Genomic DNA, 21006 nt, shown 5'->3' on the forward strand with positions numbered 1-21006 from the left:
TATTATGAGATGTATCATCTCCCATTTAGCGTTGTTGCCCCAGACCAAAACAGATCTTCAATGAAGCCTCAGAATTTGCAATAGCAATTGTTCTTCATTTAATTCAACCATCAAATGAATTTCAGCCACATAAAAGATATTGTGAATACATAGCTATACAGATATATTTGTTGGTTAGTGTTTGTGTCCATGTAAGATCTCTGGGTTTTTTGTCTTTCTTTAAGATAGATGTTCCAAACCAGGATCCATCACACTTCTTTGCATTTAAAAGTGTGCACGCCTACATGATCTGATAAAATGTTGGACTCCAGTGACTGCACCTTGTCTCTGGACAATCTGTTTTTTGAGAAACCCATTGTCCTCAAAGTGTGAGTACAAAGAAATACTCCACATCATCCCTCTCTCTGGTTCCTCTCTTAGCAACTTATCAATGTTTTTCCTACTGGATTGTATCTGACAGAAAGCCACTGCACCAGGAGGCCAGTCCTTGGCAGCTGGAAGTGCCTCCATCTCTTTCTCAGATTCCAGCCACTCAGGATATGCAGAAGGAGGCAGAGACATTTGCTACCCTATACAGTATGTTGTGCTCTGGATTAGGATGAATTCCTTTTCACTTGACTTGAGTAAACTGCTCAGTATCTTGGCTATTGAGGCCCTACTAAATCTAACTTTGTGACTCACTGACACGATAGCTTGAATACTCTTGAAAGCTTTCCCAATTTTTGTTGATTTGCGAAAACAAACAGGGATCTGGGACATTTTCCCATAATCTTTAGTATAACAGGAATTTCCTGCCGTAAATTCCTTTCATCTCACTAAATCATTCTCACATGATTTGAGAGTCACACTCGTAACAACAACATGACAACAACTTGATTTGATGAAACTCTCTCTCCTTTTACTTTGTTACTCACAGGTTTCTCACCGAAATCCAAGAAGTTTCTCCCTCCTTTCAAAGTATCAGCTGGCCTTGACATCTTATCAAAAATCAACACTCCTTACAGTTTTAACAATGACGAGAAAGAGATTGAGGAGACTCAAGATGGCAGCAACAGTAACAGCATCAGTAGATGTGATGGCCTTTGGGGAGGTGAAGGGTTCAGGGATTACTCTCAGGGTCCCTGTCACAGTGGCAGAGGTGGAGATGAAACTCCGCAGGACTCTGGTCACGCGGCCATCAGCAGGAGGTGTTTGTCTCTGGACTGCAGCAAAACCCCACCTCTACGGAGAAGGCAAGCGTCAAGACGACATTTACATAATTGCAAATTAAATAGTCTGTGCATATTGTTTTCAGAGAGTCTCCCTCTTGTACATATTTTGAAAGATGAGACGAAATTTACACTTGGGGGCAGAAACGGTTTTCTGATTTCAAAGCGTATAATTCCTTAAGATTGATATGTGGCCTAAAGTACAAAATGGTAAAATTTTAAGGCCATAAAAATCAGGTCAACAAGGATTTTCTTTCCTTGGAGGTGGATGCAGAACATGATTTAAAAATGCTTAAATTAGCAGGATTTATGTTACTCGCTAAAGCCTTGTTTCCAGTTTTTCCCTGTCCAAAAATGTAATGTAGTGCTGATTCACTCTTTAATCCCTGAAATTGTTTGAATCCATGATATGCTTAGTTAAAATGGGACTACAGTGAATCATGAAGAGAGTTGACTTTTACATCAGTGGACAGTTCATTAGAAGAACATGGAAATATGCAAAACCATCCCCCATGTTAGCCTTGTTGCCAGAGGCAAGAATGCCTGGCCTTCCTCAAAAAAGCTTCCAACCTTTCAGCCGCAACAATAGTTTTTCCTCTTTGATTCTACCTTCCACCTCTTTCAATTCTTTATTGTCTCCATAACAGCTTGTTCAAGGTTCAGGTGTCGAACGGTGGAGGTGACTCTTCAAACACAGATGACCTCAGTAGCAGCGGCAGCAGCAGCCAGACAGCATCCAGACCTCAAACTTTTCTCAGTCAGGTTACCATGGCGACAGTACCTCCTCCTCTTCAACCGCCACGGACGACAGTTAGCCAAGCAGCTCCTCCTTTCCCCCGAAAGCCCCCCTTTTCACCCCCTCCACTGGGCTCATCTGCAGCAAGTGGCCGACCCCCGCAGCAGGCGACACATGCAGAGATGCCGGACAAGGGCACAAAGAGAGCTTTCGTTCCGCCCATGATGCCTCAGCCGCTCTGTATACAAGGTGCTGCACTGCATTAATACAGTCACAGACAGGCGCTGTGCTCACAGTCTATGATTGGTTTACCAAATACCACTCATATAGCTGCTGTAAAGTGTTGCAGCTAATGAGTATTCCCATGTCTAGCCGTGGCAGCAGCTGCCACAATGTGTTAGGGTGTGATGAGGTGAAATGGGGTGAGCTCTCCCCATTGACCGCTCCAGTGTAATGAAACATGCTGGACACTAGGTGGTAGATAGAAGAACAGTAGAAGCAGTAGGCAGTAACAGTTGAAGCCTTGTAGTGTACAGTCACGTTTGAAGTTTAATTTTACCAATACTACAAACTAATTCCTTAATGTTACACCTTGAAAAATGCTAAAAGCCTCATAACATAAAATGAGTAAGGGATCAGTGAGAGTGAGGCTGAGAATGAAAGTCTGATTATGTTTGAACTGTGAACATTTTAGGTTCTTCTGGGTCTGAAGTTTTGCGACCTGTTTCTGAAATCCGTATCCTTTTTGTTGTTGTGTAAGTTAATACAATTTGAAAGTTAGATAGAGCTTGAGCTGTGCCAGTATGATTGGAATGTAATTTCACAACTGATGTGGTTTGATTTCCTGAACTATGCTAACACAGCATCTAAGTTCAGATCCGTCTTCAACAAGTTCCCATTTTTCAACTACGTTCAGTCCAAAGCACTAGATGACGTAAGCATTATCTGAAAGCCTTCACAAACACAATGTTGAAGATTATGAATAACATGATGGTATTCATTGTCTTGTTACAAACTATGACCTGGAGTGTCACCTGGACTGTATTAATTAATTATAATAATAATAATTAATGTATTAAGTTTGGTTTGTTCACAGGTTCTTTACACAGGTAAGAACTTTGTGGCATGTGCTCCTACTGGATCGGGTAAAACGGTGCTGTTTGAGCTGGCCATCATTCGCCTTCTAATGGAGACGTCAGAGCCCTGGAGAGACGTCAAAGCTGTCTATAGTGAGCATACAGCGTTATTCTGTATAACTTGTTGACTAAACTTGGCCTGAAATAATTTGTTATACTCACAGAAAATACAGCATTGCATTTGAAAAGTTGTATATTCCAGTCTCAGTTTTGGGATTTATGATTCCTACTTAGGAAGCTTAGAAAACCTCCTGAAACCATGTATTTCATGAAACTTTTTTGGAACTGATTCAAAACACAGATCTCATTTACTTTACTGTATACCCCTTGCCAGTGTAAACAAAGCTCGTGCTGTAACAAACTGTCAGCTCTTTGTATCAAAAGCTTGAGGAAGTGAATGGAATTCTATACACAATAAATCTGAATTTAAACAAAACCAGCTAAGGGAACATTGTTTTGACACAATACACCTGACTGTAATCACACACTGGGGCTTTGATGTAACATTTTTCTTCTGGCTTGCTCGTGTATCATTTTCAGTGTTTTGATTTTTGAGTCAGTCTTGTAAAAAGATTCCTTGTTTGTTCTTGCCAGTGGCCCCTATCAAAGCTCTGTGCAGTCAGTGCTTTGAGAGCTGGAAGAAGAAGTTTGGTCCTCTGGGACTGATCTGTAAGGAGCTTACAGGCGACACAGAGATCGACGACTTCTTTGAGATTCAGGACTCTCACATCATCCTGACCACGCCGGTGTGTGACACTATACTGGATTTCAACTGAGCAAATACAACAAAATTTGAAGGAGTGGAAAAGAATATGACCTGGTGTTTTACCTGAATGCACAAAGTTTTTTTGTTCTTTTAGGAAAAATGGGACAGCATGACAAGAAAATGGAAGGATAACTGTCTGCTGCAGCTAGTCAGGCTCTTCCTTATTGATGAGGTCAGTGTGTTTGTTAGATATTTAGTTCACAGGCCTATTTTTCAGTGTTCATAGCATCTCACAGTCAGACTGCATTATGGTGGATGCTCACTGGGCACTCGTGTACTCACAGATGTACTGTTCACGTTGTTTAATTATTCCACATTGCATGATGGCACATCATTAGCCTCAGCCCTCAGCACTTTATTTCACTTGAGGTTAGCCATTAAAAACTACAGACAACTGTAAGATGAAACATTTCTTTCATGCAGGTTCATGTGGTGAAAGATGCGACCCGTGGTGCCACCTTGGAGGTCGTGGTGAGCAGGATGAAGGCGGTACACGACTACAGGAGAGCACAGAATCCAGACGCAGGCCTCTCTATGAGGTTTGTGGCTGTATCAGCCACCATACCCAACATCTCTGATGTAAGTAGCTGACAAAGAAAGTCAGCCAGCACTCTGTCCTGTATATGTTTGCAGTGTATCTCTAGTATAAATCAGGAGCCTGTGGCTAATTCTTGAACTGTCTGCCTGTTATTAGATAGCAGACTGGCTGTCTAATGAGAGCGGTCCAGCCACATATCTGTATATGGATGAGAGCCATCGCCCGGTGAAGCTGAGAAAGGTGGTGCTGGGATTCCCGTGCAACCCAAGCCAAACAGAGTTTAAGTTTGACCTGTCACTCAACTACAAGATGGCCAACATCATACAGACTTACTCTGACCAGAAGCCTGCTCTTGTGGTGGGTTGGGAAACTGGGGCAAACTATGTGTCCTTTTTTGTGCATGTGTTTGTTGTCCTTTTATATTAGATTACTTCTGTTTTTCTGTAGTTTTGCTCTACCAGGAAAGGAGTCCAGACGTCAGCTGCAGTTCTGGCCAAGGATGCTCGATTCATTATGAGCATTGAGCACAAGCAAAGGTATGTTTCTTCCTTATCCATAATGTCTATACATATCCTACCCAAACATTTCATCATTCTTCACCGTAGTAGCTTGATCTTCTTGACTTTCTTGTAACTTTACAATCCTGTTTAGGTTGATAAAATATGCAAACTCTATTCTGGATACAAAACTGAGAGGTGAGTTTTCTGGGCAGCCATCAATCCCCTTCTGAAAGCTAAACGGTAAGATCCCATTAGATACAAACTTTGAAACCTGTTTCAGTCCAGACCTACTAAGAAAGCACATGTTGATTTGAGTGTGACTTAGACTACCAACTGTATAACATAAGCTTGTATTGTGTTTATGCGGCAGATCTGGTCATGTTAGGAGTTGGTTACCACCATGCAGGAGTTGACTTGTCAGATAGGAAGCTGATAGAAGAGGCCTTCACTCTGGGAGACTTGCCTGTTCTCTGTGAGACTTTGACACTAATACAAACTATGAGACTATATAAGTATGCAACATGATCCTGTGTTTTTATTTTCTTTGTAACACTGCAGATGCAAACAGGAAAGACAATAGTCACAGGTTATAACTGAGTCATTAAGTACTTCAGTCATATTGTGTTGGGATTTTCCCAAGATTTGCATCTGCAGAAATGTAAAAAATGTATGTAAATGCCTGTTTAATGGTAATATAATGGTAATATAATATGAAGAAAAATGACCTATCCTGAAATGACCTATCCTGGTATGTTTTTAAGTAAATAGTAATATGCAATATTTTTCAAGCCACTACCATAAGTAACAAATGAGACTGAGAAACTTTTATTCTGTTTCTAATGTGACTGTTGCATTTTGAGACAGTGAAGATCATAAAAATGGCATTTCGATGTCAGCAATGAAAATAATATTGTACTAACACCAATGTTGTTTTAAAAGCTTATACCCACTGATATTGATCATATGCCAACTTGTTGGTGTGTCTCTGATTAAAACCATTATACCAGGAACCACACACTTGTGCAAAACAATTGCAGACTTTTACCACTTGCTGTGATGATTTAAAAAGGTTTTTATTGAATTTTATGGGCACTGAATTTATGTTTGTGATCTCATTTCTTATATCCTAGTTACTACCAGGACTCTGGCCATGGGGGTGAACCTGCCAGCTCATCTGGTGGTGATCAAGTCCACTGTGCAGTATGTTGCAGGCTCCTGTGAAGAGTACAGCGAGGCTGACCTGCTGCAGATGATAGGCCGAGCTGGAAGACCACAGGTAACAGCAGAACAATAATGGAATACTTTATTTCTATGACTTTATCTCTTTTAACTATTATTAAGGCCGATATTTAGGCTTTTCTTTCCTTTTTTAGTTTGACACATCAGCGACTGCAGTGATCATGACCAAGGTCCAAACCAGAGAGAAGTATATGAAACTTATGAATGGGATGGAAATCATTGAGAGCAGGTATTTTGGATAGTAGCTGTGTCATTAGGCTCTATTGTTCTCTTTCACATGTGAACACGTGGAGGAGAGAGATCATACAGTATTACAGGAGGTAACAGTATGCCTTGTTTCCCCAGTTTACACAGTCACCTGGTGGAGCACCTGAATGCTGAGATTGTTCTCCAAACCATCAGTCATGTCAACATGGCTCTGGACTGGATACGCTCCACCTTCCTCTACATCAGAGCCCTCAAGAACCCCACACACTACGGTCAGAGCGCAAAGCACAAATGCATATAAAATGCCAGAAATAGTACCTATCGTCTTTGTCATTACTGTTTGTAAAATCAGTCAGTGTAGTGTGCCTCAACTTCCATTTCAGGTTTCTCTGCTGACTTAGACAGATATGGAATCGAAGCCAAATTGCAAGGTGGGCCATGATCGTTTGTTGTTCTGTCTGAAGTCTTTGAGGTCACCAAAGTAGTTTGTTCCTACTACTTGTAGTTTAAGGTGACGACTGTCTCTCATTTTCTTTTTAGAACTGTGTCTGAAGAACCTCAACTCTCTCTCCTCCATTGGTCTGATCAACATGGATGAAGATATCAACATCAAACCAACAGGTAGAGGGGAAATTTATTTAAATAGTAGTCAAAATGTTTAATGTATTCTTCTTTAGATATTTTTTAACCTATGATCAGTGACATGGATGACATTTATACCTTTAACTACTTCTTTTTCATCTGACCCTCATCTTCTGGATATAAAAGTCATTTATTTGTTTTGGTTTTGAAGAGGCTGGCAGGTTGATGGCAAGGTACTTTGTTGCTTTTGATACCATGAAACGGTTCTGCGAAGTGGCTGGCACGGAGACGCTGTCTGACCTGGTAGGTTTCCTGACAAATGTATTTGATTAAAATGCAGTTAAATCGACATTTTGTGGTGTTGCACTGTATTCCTGCAAAAGGAAAAGATTTAAATGTGTTGTGCTGTGCTGTATATTGCATGGCATTGCAAAAACATAGTATTCAGATCAAAAGAGCTTGTATGTACAGATCGAGCTGGTGTCAAAGAGCAGAGAGTTCAGCGACATTCAGCTGAGAATGAATGAGAAGAGGCCCTTGAACACCTTAAACAGGGACAAGAACAGGATCACCATCAGGTCAGAGACATTTATAGGATCCACAATTAGATATAGAGTATATTCTGTTTGCTGAGTCCTTTTGCACCATCTTAATTTAACTTTTGGATGGGAAAGGCACAATGATGGAGGTAGACCAGAGCCATAGTAAATTACATTTTTATGTATTTTTCCAGGTTTCCTATTGAGGGAAAGATCAAAACCAGTGAGATGAAAGTCAACTGGTAGGTTTATGTATTCTGCACTTTCCCTGTGGAAAAGCAGTGCTGAATAAAAAAAGGAATACTGGTTTATGACTTTTAATGTATAAAGGCACTCATGAATTTCCCATGGACTGCCCTCTGCACGTGTCATGTGTTCACTGTCATGTCTTTAGCTTGATTCAGGCTCAGCTCGGTTCCATCTCAATTCAAGAGTTTGGACTTACACAGGAGACAGCAAAGATCTTCAGGAACGGGATGCGCATCAGCAAATGTATGTTGTGTAAATCAGGGACAGCGTATAAACAAAGTGTTGTCTGGCTGTATGTTTTTAAACTGATTGTATTTTGATTTTAATCAGGTCTGTCAGAGTTTCTGAGTCATCGATACAAGATGGGTTTCTCTGCTCTGCTCAACGCCCTGATCCTAGCTAAGTGCTTCAGATCAAAGCTTTGGGAGAACTCACCCTATGTTTCCAAACAGCTGGAGAAGATAGGTGGGTACTTTGCTATGCTATATAATAGCCCTTCATCTAAGCAATGTAAATACAGTGATAAAATATAGTTTTAGTGATTCTTGGACACACACTGGTTTATTTTAGAAAAAAAAAAATATGCACAGTTGCTACAAGATGAATTAATTAATAAACCAAATATTCTTTCTATTAAATGCAATATCTAAACATTTGATAATAACACGCTGTGTGTTTCAGGCCAATCTCTCTCAACTGCCATGGTGAACGCTGGACTCACCACTTTCAGCAAAATAGAGCAAGCCAATGCCAGAGAGCTCGAGCTGGTGAGTCTGTGTAATATTTCAAAAGAAATCACTGTCTGGTAATCCAAAGCATTTGATGTAATCGTTATTTGAACTATAATTTCAGGTTACTATTGTATAAAGCATTTGGATATGCTTTGTTATAACTTCATTTCTCTCATTCAGATTCTCAACAGACATCCACCATTTGGCAACCAAATCAGAGAATCTGTCATACACTTCCCGAAGTATGAAGTCACATTGGAGCAGGTAAAAGGCGCTGCACAATATTATTATCAAGGACATTATATAACATCATATAATAGAGCTTTTCTCTTTCTGTTTGTCAGACTTTTGAGATGTTGTTGCGAGTGAGGATTCGCTGGATAGTTCTGTTATTCTTGTCTTTTTTTTAGTTGTTGCTGTATATTTATATATAAGCTATTTTGTAGCTTCCAAGGTATAGCTGTGCAATAGCAGAGATTGTGGTGAAGGTGAACGTAAAAAACCAAGCACAGCTGCTGTCCAGGAAAACAGCTCCAGACCACCACTATGTCTCTCTGATCATCGGAGACTCTGACAACAATGTGGTCTTCCTACAGAAACTCACGTGAGAAACAAATATTTGTGTCCCAGGCTTCCAACAAACTTTACTGTCTTTCACCTACCCTCTCTTTCCCCTCTCTAACCATTATGTAAAAAAAAAGAATTTCCAGTAAATAGATTTTCAGCTGGCATCCTCCATCTTTGTTTTTCAGGGACTTGGTGCTGTTGAAGAGTGGTAGCTGGTCGAAGAAGATTGAGGTGGCGAAGGCCTCAGCGGGAGAGGAGATCAGTGTAAATCTCATCAGCTCAGAATATGGTAAGGCAGTAAACCATGGAAATATTGTAACGGTATGTTGTTCTGTTCAGTACAAACTCCTTTTATTTGTAAACTGAACAAATTACCATGCCTTTTGTTCAACATTTGTTTTGCAATTCAGTCCTGTAGCTGAGCTGAGATATATCACTGAGAAACAAGTCTAAGTGTGTCAAGCTAAATGAGATGATTATTCAATTATTATGTTTTTGTAAAGTTAAATAAAAATGGAGAAACATTTCTATTTTCAGGCATTAGTCATTTTTGCTGTATCAAAAAATAATCATGACAAAAAAAAAAAATCAAATCAAACAACAGTCTTTGCAGTTAATGTGCATCTGTTTTTTTGCACATCCTGTCTGCACTCTTGGACTACCTATCAATGTTAGGTACATCTACGACACTTACTGCCCTCTCTCCTATAGTGGGCTTCGACATCCAGCAGAAGTTCAATGTGTACTACTCTGGAGCCAGGAGGTTTGGCACCTGTGATAATCCTAACAACATACTGTATGATGCTGCTGGACAACGACCGCAGCTCTCTGCACTGAGGCCACAGTCTACAGATCAGGCTACACCTCAGGGGGGAAATGCCCCATGTGCTACAGACCAAGGCACTGCTCTGTAGCTTTGTTACTGATGATTTTGTTGATTCTGATATATTAAATATTTTATATCGATATACTATGTTTAAAGGGTAGATTGATATTTGACGACTTTTTTTTCTCTATTAAAATGTGGCAACTCAACTTTATAATCAGATTTAGGCGACAAGAGACAGTGCAACCACTTCTGCAAGAACAAGGATCTTTGTGGCCACGACTGCTGTGAGTACAACCGCTCATCTTTCACCTTGTTCTAGTATTTTCGTGCATTCATGTATCTAAATGTGCATTATTTTGTGTGCCTGTCAAGATTATAGAGGTGTTATTCCTTCAGTCTGTCCAATGAGAGTGCATATGTGTCTCAAAAGGTAAAGTAGGTGTAACTGTGGCACGGAAGAGGTCAGCAAATCAAGAATCCAGTTTCTCTTCCTATTTGAAAGACCTGAGGAACAGGTGTGACACACTGGCGCAGACTCCTGTCAAACGACTCAAGGTGAGGAAGACAACCGATTTGATTTTTGGAGTCTATCCAAGCCTGCGCCACATACTTTACACATACATTGTAGTCATCGTACGAAAAACAGAGTTGTTGAACTCAGGTTTGTCTGTGACTGCTGTAACACATAAACCGGAGGTTGTGTTATCCTACACCAATCTCATCCAATACCTCACACACAACACAGTAGAACAGGAAGGAAAGTGCACTTACCTGAGATATTTTTCTCCAGAAAACATTTCATGTTGACTCTGCAGAATAAACTAATGAGTCACTGCCATGTCAACACTGGTTAAGAAAAGATTAAAAGAAATGTCAATGATACAAGTGGGGGATGTTGAATTCTTTCAAAGAAAAATAAGAAATATACAAGCCACAGAAAACAGCAGAAATGATAGCAATAAAACTAAATATGTAACATAACGTAATTATTATACACAAACATGTACTATACTGTGTAGTATTAGTATATGAGAATACTATTAAAATACATGTGTTGGTTTATAAACGTACAATACACAGATTAGATACAATATGTGTTTCTATGTACATTCTATCCACGACTCCAGATGCAGTTATCATACAGTATGTGTACTGTACATGTGCAAGCTGAATGTGCATCGCTTTGTTTTTATACTACTCTTCTAAATGAGAATGGCAAACATAGTCTTTGTGTCTAACGATGAAATTCTTAAGAAGAAGAGATTTCAGTGTTACTAAGATGAACACGTGTGTGTGTGATGTTCTTGTTGTATTTCCTCAGATGAAAATGAGTGAGGAGTCTGTGTCTGTCAACATACAGGAGTTTGCTTACAAACCCAAAGAGAGGCTTCCTGCTGTTTCCTGGTATTCACAGTTACACTGATATTTTAGACTTTGAATGGCTCCATAAATTGCTGCTGCAACTTAGATTAGAGTAAAATGTGTGAAACAGAGTAATCTGATGGCCTGGTGGTTAAGTATGTTCATTTATGGGATCTGAAGGTATGGGATAAACCACTCTGAAGCTTCAGGGAGACTTCACACTGAGACCATAGATCTGACAGGAGAAGACTGTGCTCATCACACAGATGTAGTTAATCTGGACGACTTTGACAGCGGTAAGCAAGTGGCATAAAGAAGATGACTCTGAACTCCACGCATTTCCATATATGACTGTGACTGTATATTTCTCTGTCTCTCTCTCTCTCTCCTTATCAGATTATAACGACTACGTTGGGGACATGCACAGGATGATGGAAACACCTGTCCAAACCTCTGCTGCATCTCATGCTCACCCTCAAAGTATGGCAAACAGCTTAACTCTAACTCATTAGTAGAGAGACCATACTGGTGGTTTTGCAGGTTGTAGCTCAGTCACTACAATACTTACCACCAATCCTGCTTCCTCACACACTGTGGACTGGACACTGCAGTATGTCAGTCAATACACAATACACAAACAGAAGAATGCAAAATTTACACATGGTGTTTTACACTAAAATGTATTTAAGAATGAAAGCGTGTGTTTCAACACAGTTTGTTTGTGTCATTTAAGCAATCATTGAAATGACATTATATATCAATCAAATTGCTAAGATAGTCACTTTTACCACTGACAACTTTAAAGCACTTGGTTAGTCAAGTAGTGAATGGTGGAAAACACCAAAGCTGAGGAGATCTAATGCAGATACTTTTTTCAGACTGAATCCAAGAAAGCCTATAGTACAGTAACATTTGACGGTGTAGTCATCCTTTCTTAAAAATTCTTCTGTATTCAGGTTCGTCAGTGTGGATGAACCCAGGAACAAGTGGCTGGAGTCAAATCCCTGAACAGCATCTCAACCAAATCAATACATCCAACCCAGCTTTCTCAAAGAGGTCCACTGTGGTAACGAACCAGGATACTCAGTGTGAAACAGCTTCATCCTTACAAATACCAGCAATCACCTTTGACCTTGGAAATGAATGGGACAGCTGGGGTGACTTTGATGATGAGAACTTGGTGCATGCCAGTGAGACAGCGTTTGCCTCATGCACAACTAATGCTGGAACTCAAATCCAGCAGCCTGTTGGGTACAACGTGCCAGGTAGAGTTTCATTTTACGCAGGAGAGAGATGGAGGATCAATTTGTTCGCTTTTCATACATCTTATTAAGAAGTAATTGTAACACATACACAGTCATGTTTCCATCATTGTTGTATAAACTACTACATTATGCCTCCACTATTGCTATGATTTTGATTACAATATTACACATTTTGTGTGTAGGGTTTGCTGTTACATCAGCACCACTACTCTTCAGTCCCTCACAGGTCCAACCCTGCATAACCACTACCAGTACACCACTGAGGTAAAGGCAGAAACGCATGCTCATATTCCCCCCAATTGTCTGTTTCAAACACCAGTAATCAAATAATGTGTAAATTATGTAAAATCTCCTCTCAGAAAATACAGAGTTGTTCACTGACGTTTCATATCGTAGGTTAAGACAGAAAAAACGTTTGTTATGTTTTTGTGTTTTAGGTCGATTTTACCAAACGCAAGTCCTGAAATCAGAAAACCAGTACCCTCACTGGTCACAGTCAGACCTCAGAATAGAATCACACTCGATTGGAGTAAGAAGGTGAGTGTGTGTATCCAGAGATCTCTGCACATGCTACTTTTGCTATTTAATGACTACATTTACATACATGGAAAACACTATTGTTTACATGGTTGTTTGTGTAGACGTTTTTGATTTTTATAACCCACTAATTATCATACTGTGGTTGTGAGAAACACAGTGGAGCTGCCTAGTTTACATAATACACATCATAGTATTACTATCCTGTCTGCTGCACCATGTAAATATCTTGAACATACTCCTTCCATTGTTTTTAGCTCCATGGATTCATGTTGCTCTTTTGGTGATGGGAATTTCTCTCTGTGGACAGGAGTATTCTGTTAGTTTATTAATAGCTAATGGGGTTACTGAGGTTAGGCTTAATGAAATGTGCCTGTAAACAGCTTAACCTTTCTAAAATCTTAACAGGAGTGTGGTCAGTGGCTGAGGTACTTGGCTCATGTGACAATTGCCTCTCTTCCTCCTCATGCAGAGAACGAGCATCTTCAGTGAAGAGATCACAGTAAAAGCCTCGGAAAATTTCCCAAAACAGACGCACGTGGCACCAGCAACCAGAAGGTTTGATTTCTTCTCAACAATGAAAGACTCGGCCAACTCCAGCCAAGGTGTCAGCAGAAGGTACTGCAAAATATAATTAAAAGGGTTTTATTTTGACTGATTACAATATTTTCTTTAATAAATAATTAAATCAATCTATCTGGAATACGTTTTTACAGAAGTATATTTTTCACTTGATTTCCTCTTTTTTTTTTTACATGCTACGTCTTCAGCATCAACAGCAAAGAGGAGGAAGCTTTGCTTGGGATATTTGATGGTATATTTTAGAAGTAGGGCTTGTCTTACTCTGATATAAATATGTCATGAGCAAGTGTTTTGTTATGTGTTTGTGTTAAGCTTTCTTTAACCTGTGAGCTTCACATCAGGTTGTAAAATGTTAAAGTCATGTCATTATTGTTAAATAGTTTCTAATGTTAGTTCTATTTATTACTAATGTAATTTATGTATTCATGTATTCGTTAAATATATTTAATTAAGTCTGTTCATTAGATTATACAGTGTAGTCTTGGCTAAATGCTCAACATAAAAATCAACTTGTTTTGTTTAATTAGAAGGAGCTTTGTGATAGTTGGCATCCTTTAAGTTATTGTGTGTGTTGAATACATTTTTGTATTTGCAGTCACAGCGGCCACGTGTCTTATTTTATCATTGGTAGTCCTCCTAAATGGCACTAAAGGTTTCTAGCAAAGAGTTTCTTCTTAAGAGCTATACACAAAGCTTCTGAGAGAAACTTTTAATGAGAGACAGAGAGACAAAAGTGCAGGGATGAGGTTGACCCTGTTGCTATGGATGGCATCATCTCTCTGGATTAATAGTGACTGGTTGAGAGTAAATGTGTCAGTAAATGTGAAGTAAAATATTAATCAATGTGTTAGAGTATGAATTGTAGTGGATTAGATTATTTTAAATACCATTTTAAATTAAATAAAAGGGCAAATAAAAAGCATCAATTATATTTAAATTAAGAATTATATTTTAAATTAAAAAATAGTAAAAAGTAATACATATTACATTAAATTAAACCAATTAAACTAAATTTAATGATTAAATACAGTTATATAAAATTGAAATTAAACGAATTAAATTAAAACATGACATTAAATTCAATCAGTAACATTAAATCATTTCTAAATTGAATTAGAAAATATATTTAATGAAGTTAAGTAAAAACAAGACATTGTTTTTTTTTGTAATTATTAAATTGAATCAGTTACATTAGATTAAAAACAATTAAATTCAAACGCCATAAATGAATGTATTCATTTAATTAAATTTAAACAAAAATGAAATGGAATGAGCTGTTGTTCTGTTTTCCCCGTGTTTTGAAGTTCCTAGGGACTTTTAGCCTGAGGATGTTTTGAGAATAAAGTCCTGCATGTTACAGGAGATCATCCCTTTAATTTCATGTTTAAGTGTAAGACGTAAGCAGCACAGTGATTGTGGACCATAAATAATGGTGTGGACCACATAAAGTTGGTGTTTTCACTTCTGTTGTTGGGTAACGCCAACTGTAGCTAATATCCGATACCACGTGATTTGTGCTATTGTAACGCGAGATGTGTGACGTAACTTTTAGCGCGGAGTTTGTTGTTGGCGGAAAAGCTTCACTGTGAAAGTCTGAGCAGTTTACTTTGTTCATCCGCAGACGGAGTGAGATTTATATATTTAATGTGTCACTGATGAAGCATTAGCTCGACGCTATACCGCGCTTTTATGAAATGCTTTTTTGAGGAACTGTTGCACTTTACGACTAAATAAAGTGGTGAGTTTCTGTTTGTTTTCCATAAGCTTTAGTGAGCTAGCTTGACAGACTGTAGCTAATAGTAGCATGCTAGTGTAGTTGTAATGACAAGGTAAACAGCTCTGAGTTAGATAGACATTAGCCATACTTGGTTCTTGTCCAACCATGGCAGTTTAACCAGATAGTTTGCCAATAACCACTCGCTTTATGAAGTGGATATAGTTTTCCATACACTATCCAACCTAACGTTGCCTCTTACAGGTAGTTTGACAGTGACTGTATGGTAATCACTTAAACGTTTCAGTTTTTTGTCATTAACATTTCCACCCTTTTTCTTTCTTCATGTCTCTCAGATGGAGTTGTCTCCTGTGTGCACTGAAGGCATCAGCACAGACGGATGTATAACCAAATCTGACAGAGGTCACAGGAAAAGCAAAGTCTCGAGTAAGTTGGACACAAAAACTTAACTGTGATGTGAAAGAAACAAAGACATACAATCAGCATTTGAGTATAGATGCAGCACTATATTAGCATTTTGACAAATACCAGGTTGAAAAGCAGAAATATTTACAGCCAATATTCATCAAACTGTTTTTTTAAATAGAGGGGTATGCCACTTTGTAAAAATGTTATGGTAGGAATATGATTAAATAATCACTGTCTTAAAGGAAAGCCTGTAACAAAGGCATCCCTGTAAAACTTGTACCTGTACACCAGCACGTACTGATCTTGAATGACCTGAGTGGAGGAAAATGTAGAATTCAAGAAATGTCTTGTGCATGTGTGACAGTATTATACTTTATTTTTCCTTCCAGGAGATGTGGAGATGGACATTGAGTTTTTGTATAAAGCTGTTCCTCAGCTGGCCAAGGTTTTCCGCATCATAGACAAAATTGGAGAAGGTACATGCTCTGCATATCTTTATCCACGCTTTTCTTTACTGTCTGCTGAAGAGACATTTTTGTTTAAGGTCATTGGATTTATTGGAGCAGAAGAGGTGATGTGCTCATGACATGTGCATCTGTGTATCAGGTACGTTCAGCTCGGTGTACCTGGGTGAGGCTCAGATGCAGGATGGGAGGAGAGAGATGTTTGCCCTGAAGCACCTCATCCCAACCAGCCACCCTACACGCATTGCTGCTGAGCTTCAGTGTCTCACTGTTGCTGGGTGAGTCTAAATACTGCTGTGCTTTTATCAAGTGACATACAAGATATTTCTCTGTGCCCCTAGACTGTCAGACGGCCTTTTTATAGAACTCAACAGCTAATTAAAATTCTTTAAAGTCGCATCATTATAATACATTTCCAGACTTTGCTTCATTTATTTTTTTATGCTGTTGTTAATAAACCAGTAGCATTCCCACAAACAAGTCAATAAAAAACTCTTTTGTATCATAATAGATCTCTTCACTGAAAGCTTATTTTTATGCAGTAGAAAATCAGTGTGTGGGTTCCTCATTTGTCTAACGTTTCATGATTCAGCTGAACCTACACACATCAACACATTTACGGCTGCTTTGGCAAGATAGATGCAAGAGAAAACACTCATTTGAATATATGGCTGTATACTTCTGTTTGATCAGTGTTTTTATTATGATTTTTGAAAGTGACTGGCCAAAACTGACATCATCACGCAGAGAAATCACAAAACACACTGAATTAAATTTTGTTGTCTAAATGCATTTTTTTTTCTGTTTTCAGAGGCACAGAGAATGTGATGGGGGTGTCTTACTGCTTCAGGAAGGAGGATCATGTGGTGATTGTCATGCCCTATATGGAGCATCAAGCTATTGTGGTATGTTCATTGTCATAAAGAAGTTTCTGTCATGCACTTTACTTCTGCTTTTCAGTGACATCATGTGTGACTCTTGCACGAACACAAAAATGTTCAAAACATTAATCAAGTAGTTGTTGGTCTTGATATAGTAGTAGTTTTTATGTTTCCTGGCTTCTATTTAAAAACTTATTATCCAATCACAATGTATTTATCAGGACATCATTGGCTCACTAACCTTTGAAGAGGTCCGTCTGTATATCTACCACCTGTTGAAAGCCCTGAGACACATCCACCAGTTTGGCATCATTCACCGTGACATCAAACCAAACAATTTCCTCTACAACAGGAACAGCAAAATGTGAGTAGTTGCACCTTTCTTGTCTTGTCTTGTCTATTATAGCAGCAAATATTGCATTTCATCCATTAATGGGGAAATTTCGACTTCCCTGGGTGGTTGGGATGTGAGATGGATAAGATGGGGGTCCCGGTCTCATCTTATTTCAACTTTGGATATGCAGAATGGGCACATAGCACATGAAGCATTAATTAGTTTCCCTGTTGAAAATGTGTGTTTGTGTGTGTAGGTATGCCCTGGTGGACTTCGGCCTGGCTCAGGGTGCAGCGGACACCCAGATCGAGTTGCTGAAGGTGGTGAGGCAGAGGCCATCACAGAAAGGTGGAGGGTCCACAGGGAAACAAGACACCACACAGCGGAGCAAAGCACCAACTAGACTCCATCCCAAAACTACCACTGTCACCACAGCCTCAACCTCATTACTTCTGCCTCCACGGCAACACACAGCCCTGCCACCTTCATCCCCCTCTTCCTCCACTACTACCGTTACCACCACATCTTCCTCAGCCTCTCGGAAAGCACTAGTTAAAAGAGCACGTTCTGTCACCACCACCATCACCACCTCCACATCTCGCACAAAGCACACAAAGGTGCACTAAGTTGATATTTTATTTTTATTTTGACATTCACTGGTCTTTCTGAGTCTTTTCTTTGTCCAATAAGAGCACAATTGTATTAAAGTTTATTGGGTATTGGGCTAAGGATTTCCTGGATGGAACTACCTTTGCATTTGTTATTGTTCTGTTTTTTTTTTTTTTTTGCACTAATGTGTTGGATTTAGCTAAATTCTCCCGTCCATGTTTGTTTTCTCTAGGATTTGACAGGACTACGCAAAGTGCCGCGGCCTGTGTTTGGAGAGAAGAACCTGAACAGCTGTGCTCCAGCTCCCTCCACCACAAAACAAGCTGCCATTAAGACAGAGGTAAGCAAGGTAGAACGTAAGATTTTGGAAGAATAAGAGGTTTCAGTCGTGTCCCTTTCAATATCAGGTGATGGAAGTGGAGAGATGACACCAAAGATGCCAGTACTCATTTAATTCTAACGTGCGTTTAAAAAAATAAATGTTTAAGTCATTTAGCCAAAACACATCAGTGTGATTATGTATGATTATCTGACAACAGCTTGTTTAAAGAATTTTTTCACTTACACATAACTCAAGTACTTATAGTAATGGAGTGATTTTTTTCCAAACACAGCTCGTCTCACAGCCATTGAAATTACAAATAAATGAAAGTTGTGAACCTATTGAAAAGACCTTTTTATTTGCTTTAAAGATAACCATTTAAAGGGTATTTTAAAGGGTTTTTTTTTGTTTCAGTGTCGTCATGTATTTTCATTTTATAAAATCAAAATTTTCACCTGTCTTTGTTTAGCTGGTAAAGCCCATCAAAACAGAGGACGCAGCCAGCCGGAGGTACTCTTCAGCCGGCCGGGGGGCCCTGCCTGTCAGGAGCCAGAGCAGCAGTCAGAAACCTCAGAGGACTGTACACCAGGGCCTCACCTGTAACTGCTACCTGACGGACCGCGTCTGCAATATCTGCATGTCCAGGTAACAAAAAACATCACACTGAACCAGGCTTTTTTTTTTTTTAAATAGGAACTCAAAAAGCCACACACACACACACACACACACGTTAATTGAAAAAAGGAGATAGAAATCCCTTCTACTCATATTTTAGTCATCAATTTAAATAATGTAACATCTATAGCATCTGTTTTCTCCTCAGAAATATGACCTCTACAGTTCAAGTTTTATTGACACCTGTATAGGAACCACCACGCATCTATAAGATGAAACTCTTGTCACAAGCCACTCACTTTATAACACTACAAATCTAAAAATGTTGTGTGAAGAGCTTGATATTTGATTTCTGTTTTGTGTGTTGTTGTGAACAAATGCCTCTTTAATGTCCCTGGTTTTGACTGAAGGAAGCAGCAGGTGGCACCGAGGGCTGGAACTCCAGGCTTCAGAGCACCAGAAGTCCTCACGAAGTGTCCCAACCAGGGGACAGGTAGGTGTCTCCACTGTAGAGAGGCAAAATTGACTCCTCACCATGCCTCACTATCACTGATGTTCACCGTTGCGCTGTCCCGTCTTCTCATCCTGCATTGTAGCCATAGACGTGTGGTCAGCTGGTGTGATCCTGCTCTCACTGCTCAGTGGCCGTTACCCGTTCTTCAAAGCCAGCGATGACCTGATCGCTCTCACTCAGATCATGACCATACGAGGCTCCAGAGAGACCATCCAGGCCGCTAAGTCATTTGGTGTGGATTCATATTTTTTACTTCAGAAACGGAGGCCTCCGCTTTTGTATTTTGATTATTCCATTAACACTGTTTGTCACCATGATTAAGTCAACAATGTAGTAGAACTGAATTACAGCACTGTGATGTCCTGTATGTAAGGCTGTGTGTAGATTGTAAACTTGTTTTGGATTTGAACTCAGGTAAGGCGGTGGTGTGCAGTCGGGATCTACCTCGGCAGGATCTCAGAACACTATGTGAGACGCTGAGAGGACGAAGACCATCGCCAGCTGATGAAGTCACGCCACTTCCTGAAGCCAGCAGAGACTCGACCACCACCACCCACCATCAAAAAATCCAAGATGATACACCTACACATCGTCCCACTGAAGGAACATTAAAGCAACATAAAGATGGAGCTTCTAGTCTCCCGAACCATCGGGAGCAGTCAGGCAGCAGACGAACCTCGACTTGCCTCGCTGAACAAACCTCAGGGGGAGACTGCAAGGTAGAGGACGATGAGCGGGGCTGGGACAAAGTCCCTGATGAAGCATACAACTTGCTAGACCGGCTGCTAGACCTGAACCCTGCCACCAGGATCACAGCGGCTCAGGCACTGCTGCACCCACTGTTCAAAGACCTGTGAAAGGACTGTGACTTAACCTGGAGTCTCCTGTCAACATCACAAAACTGCTTGGCTTTGGGATGTGGGGACATGGTCCACAAATAGAAAAGTGTGGTGCACAGGATTGTTTAAACAGATGGGAGTGAATTTCAGATCCTTGTGTGGCAACATTACCTGAACAAGACAACAGAGATCTGATAAATCTGTGGAAAAAAACGCCTGTTAAATGCTTCATAGACTTGAACATAAATGTTCCTGCAAGACACGTGACTTCATGGTTCACAGGTCTGCAGTTAAGAGTTAAAATGAGTTATCTTCGTGGCAGCTATGGTGTAAAGTAGAGAACTGTGAGGATAGGCATTTTAAAGGACTCTAGTATTGACTTGAGGCATTATATTAGCTGTTGTGTAAATGGATGAACAGTTTTAAATGTAGGCATATATGTAATGTTCTTCTTAGTCTGAATCTTGTCTTATAAAGAGGGAATTGTCAGTATGTTGCTACCACTGTATGAAGTGACTGTTTCTGAAGTATGAGAAGGTTTTTAATTTGAAGGTGTGTTTGAATTCCATCTGTATTTTATTAATGTGAGTGTGAATGATGCTGTATGTGAATATGTCTGTTTCAGCTGTGTTAATTTATACAACTGAAAACTGAACTTTGGATTCTCTAATAAAGGCAAAAACAAAGTAGCTGTCACTCAGTGTGTAAGGGC

The 21006-nt window shown here is 39.6% G+C and overlaps 2 protein-coding genes across 2 annotated transcripts; both read left to right on the forward strand.

Moving 5' to 3' along the window:
• Nucleotides 1–297: 297 nt before the first annotated feature.
• Nucleotides 298–13483, forward strand: hfm1 (HFM1, ATP dependent DNA helicase homolog). The gene is made up of 36 exons (XM_022755024.1): nt 298–368; nt 461–576; nt 917–1232; nt 1856–2193; nt 2639–2680; nt 2808–2878; nt 3041–3173; nt 3675–3826; nt 3941–4018; nt 4270–4425; nt 4541–4741; nt 4832–4920; nt 5036–5079; nt 5255–5356; nt 6015–6160; nt 6258–6352; nt 6469–6602; nt 6714–6761; nt 6871–6951; nt 7124–7215; nt 7384–7490; nt 7646–7693; nt 7846–7943; nt 8031–8165; nt 8382–8467; nt 8612–8695; nt 8878–9035; nt 9184–9287; nt 9710–9772; nt 10046–10111; nt 10258–10382; nt 11149–11231; nt 11370–11485; nt 11586–11669; nt 12146–12379; nt 13464–13483. The coding sequence occupies exons 1-36, from the start codon at nt 298–300 to the stop codon at nt 13481–13483; spliced, it is 4116 nt and encodes a 1371-aa protein (XP_022610745.1).
• A 1674-nt stretch (nt 13484–15157) lies between these two features.
• cdc7 (cell division cycle 7) lies at nt 15158–20974 on the forward strand. Its single transcript, XM_022754900.1, has 12 exons — nt 15158–15311; nt 15644–15734; nt 16106–16192; nt 16323–16458; nt 16992–17085; nt 17283–17425; nt 17652–18012; nt 18237–18344; nt 18796–18971; nt 19352–19434; nt 19538–19687; nt 19870–20974. The coding sequence occupies exons 2-12, from the start codon at nt 15644–15646 to the stop codon at nt 20310–20312; spliced, it is 1872 nt and encodes a 623-aa protein (XP_022610621.1). The 5' UTR covers nt 15158–15311; the 3' UTR covers nt 20313–20974.
• Nucleotides 20975–21006: the final 32 nt, after the last annotated feature.

The sequence above is a fragment of the Seriola dumerili genome, unplaced genomic scaffold, assembly GCF_002260705.1.
Source record: "Seriola dumerili isolate Sdu_G_001 unplaced genomic scaffold, Sdu_1.0 BDQW01000226.1, whole genome shotgun sequence".
NCBI classification, from domain to species: domain Eukaryota; kingdom Metazoa; phylum Chordata; class Actinopteri; order Carangiformes; family Carangidae; genus Seriola; species Seriola dumerili.

What these genes read in the sequence shown, in the direction of transcription:
- hfm1 (XM_022755024.1), top strand. Translation starts at nt 298, where the DNA reads ATGTTGGACTCCAGTGACTGCACCTTGTCTCTGGACAATCTGTTTTTT. An exon ending in GCCGAGCTGGAAGACCACAG is followed by an intron (nt 6,161 to 6,257) that starts GTAACAGCAGAA and finishes TTCCTTTTTTAG; the next exon opens with TTTGACACATCAGCGACTGC. An exon ending in ATGAAGTCACATTGGAGCAG is followed by an intron (nt 8,696 to 8,877) that starts GTAAAAGGCGCT and finishes GCTATTTTGTAG; the next exon opens with CTTCCAAGGTATAGCTGTGC.
- cdc7 (XM_022754900.1), top strand. Translation starts at nt 15,644, where the DNA reads ATGGAGTTGTCTCCTGTGTGCACTGAAGGCATCAGCACAGACGGATGT. An exon ending in CAGTGTCTCACTGTTGCTGG is followed by an intron (nt 16,459 to 16,991) that starts GTGAGTCTAAAT and finishes TTCTGTTTTCAG; the next exon opens with AGGCACAGAGAATGTGATGG. An exon ending in AAGCTGCCATTAAGACAGAG is followed by an intron (nt 18,345 to 18,795) that starts GTAAGCAAGGTA and finishes GTCTTTGTTTAG; the next exon opens with CTGGTAAAGCCCATCAAAAC.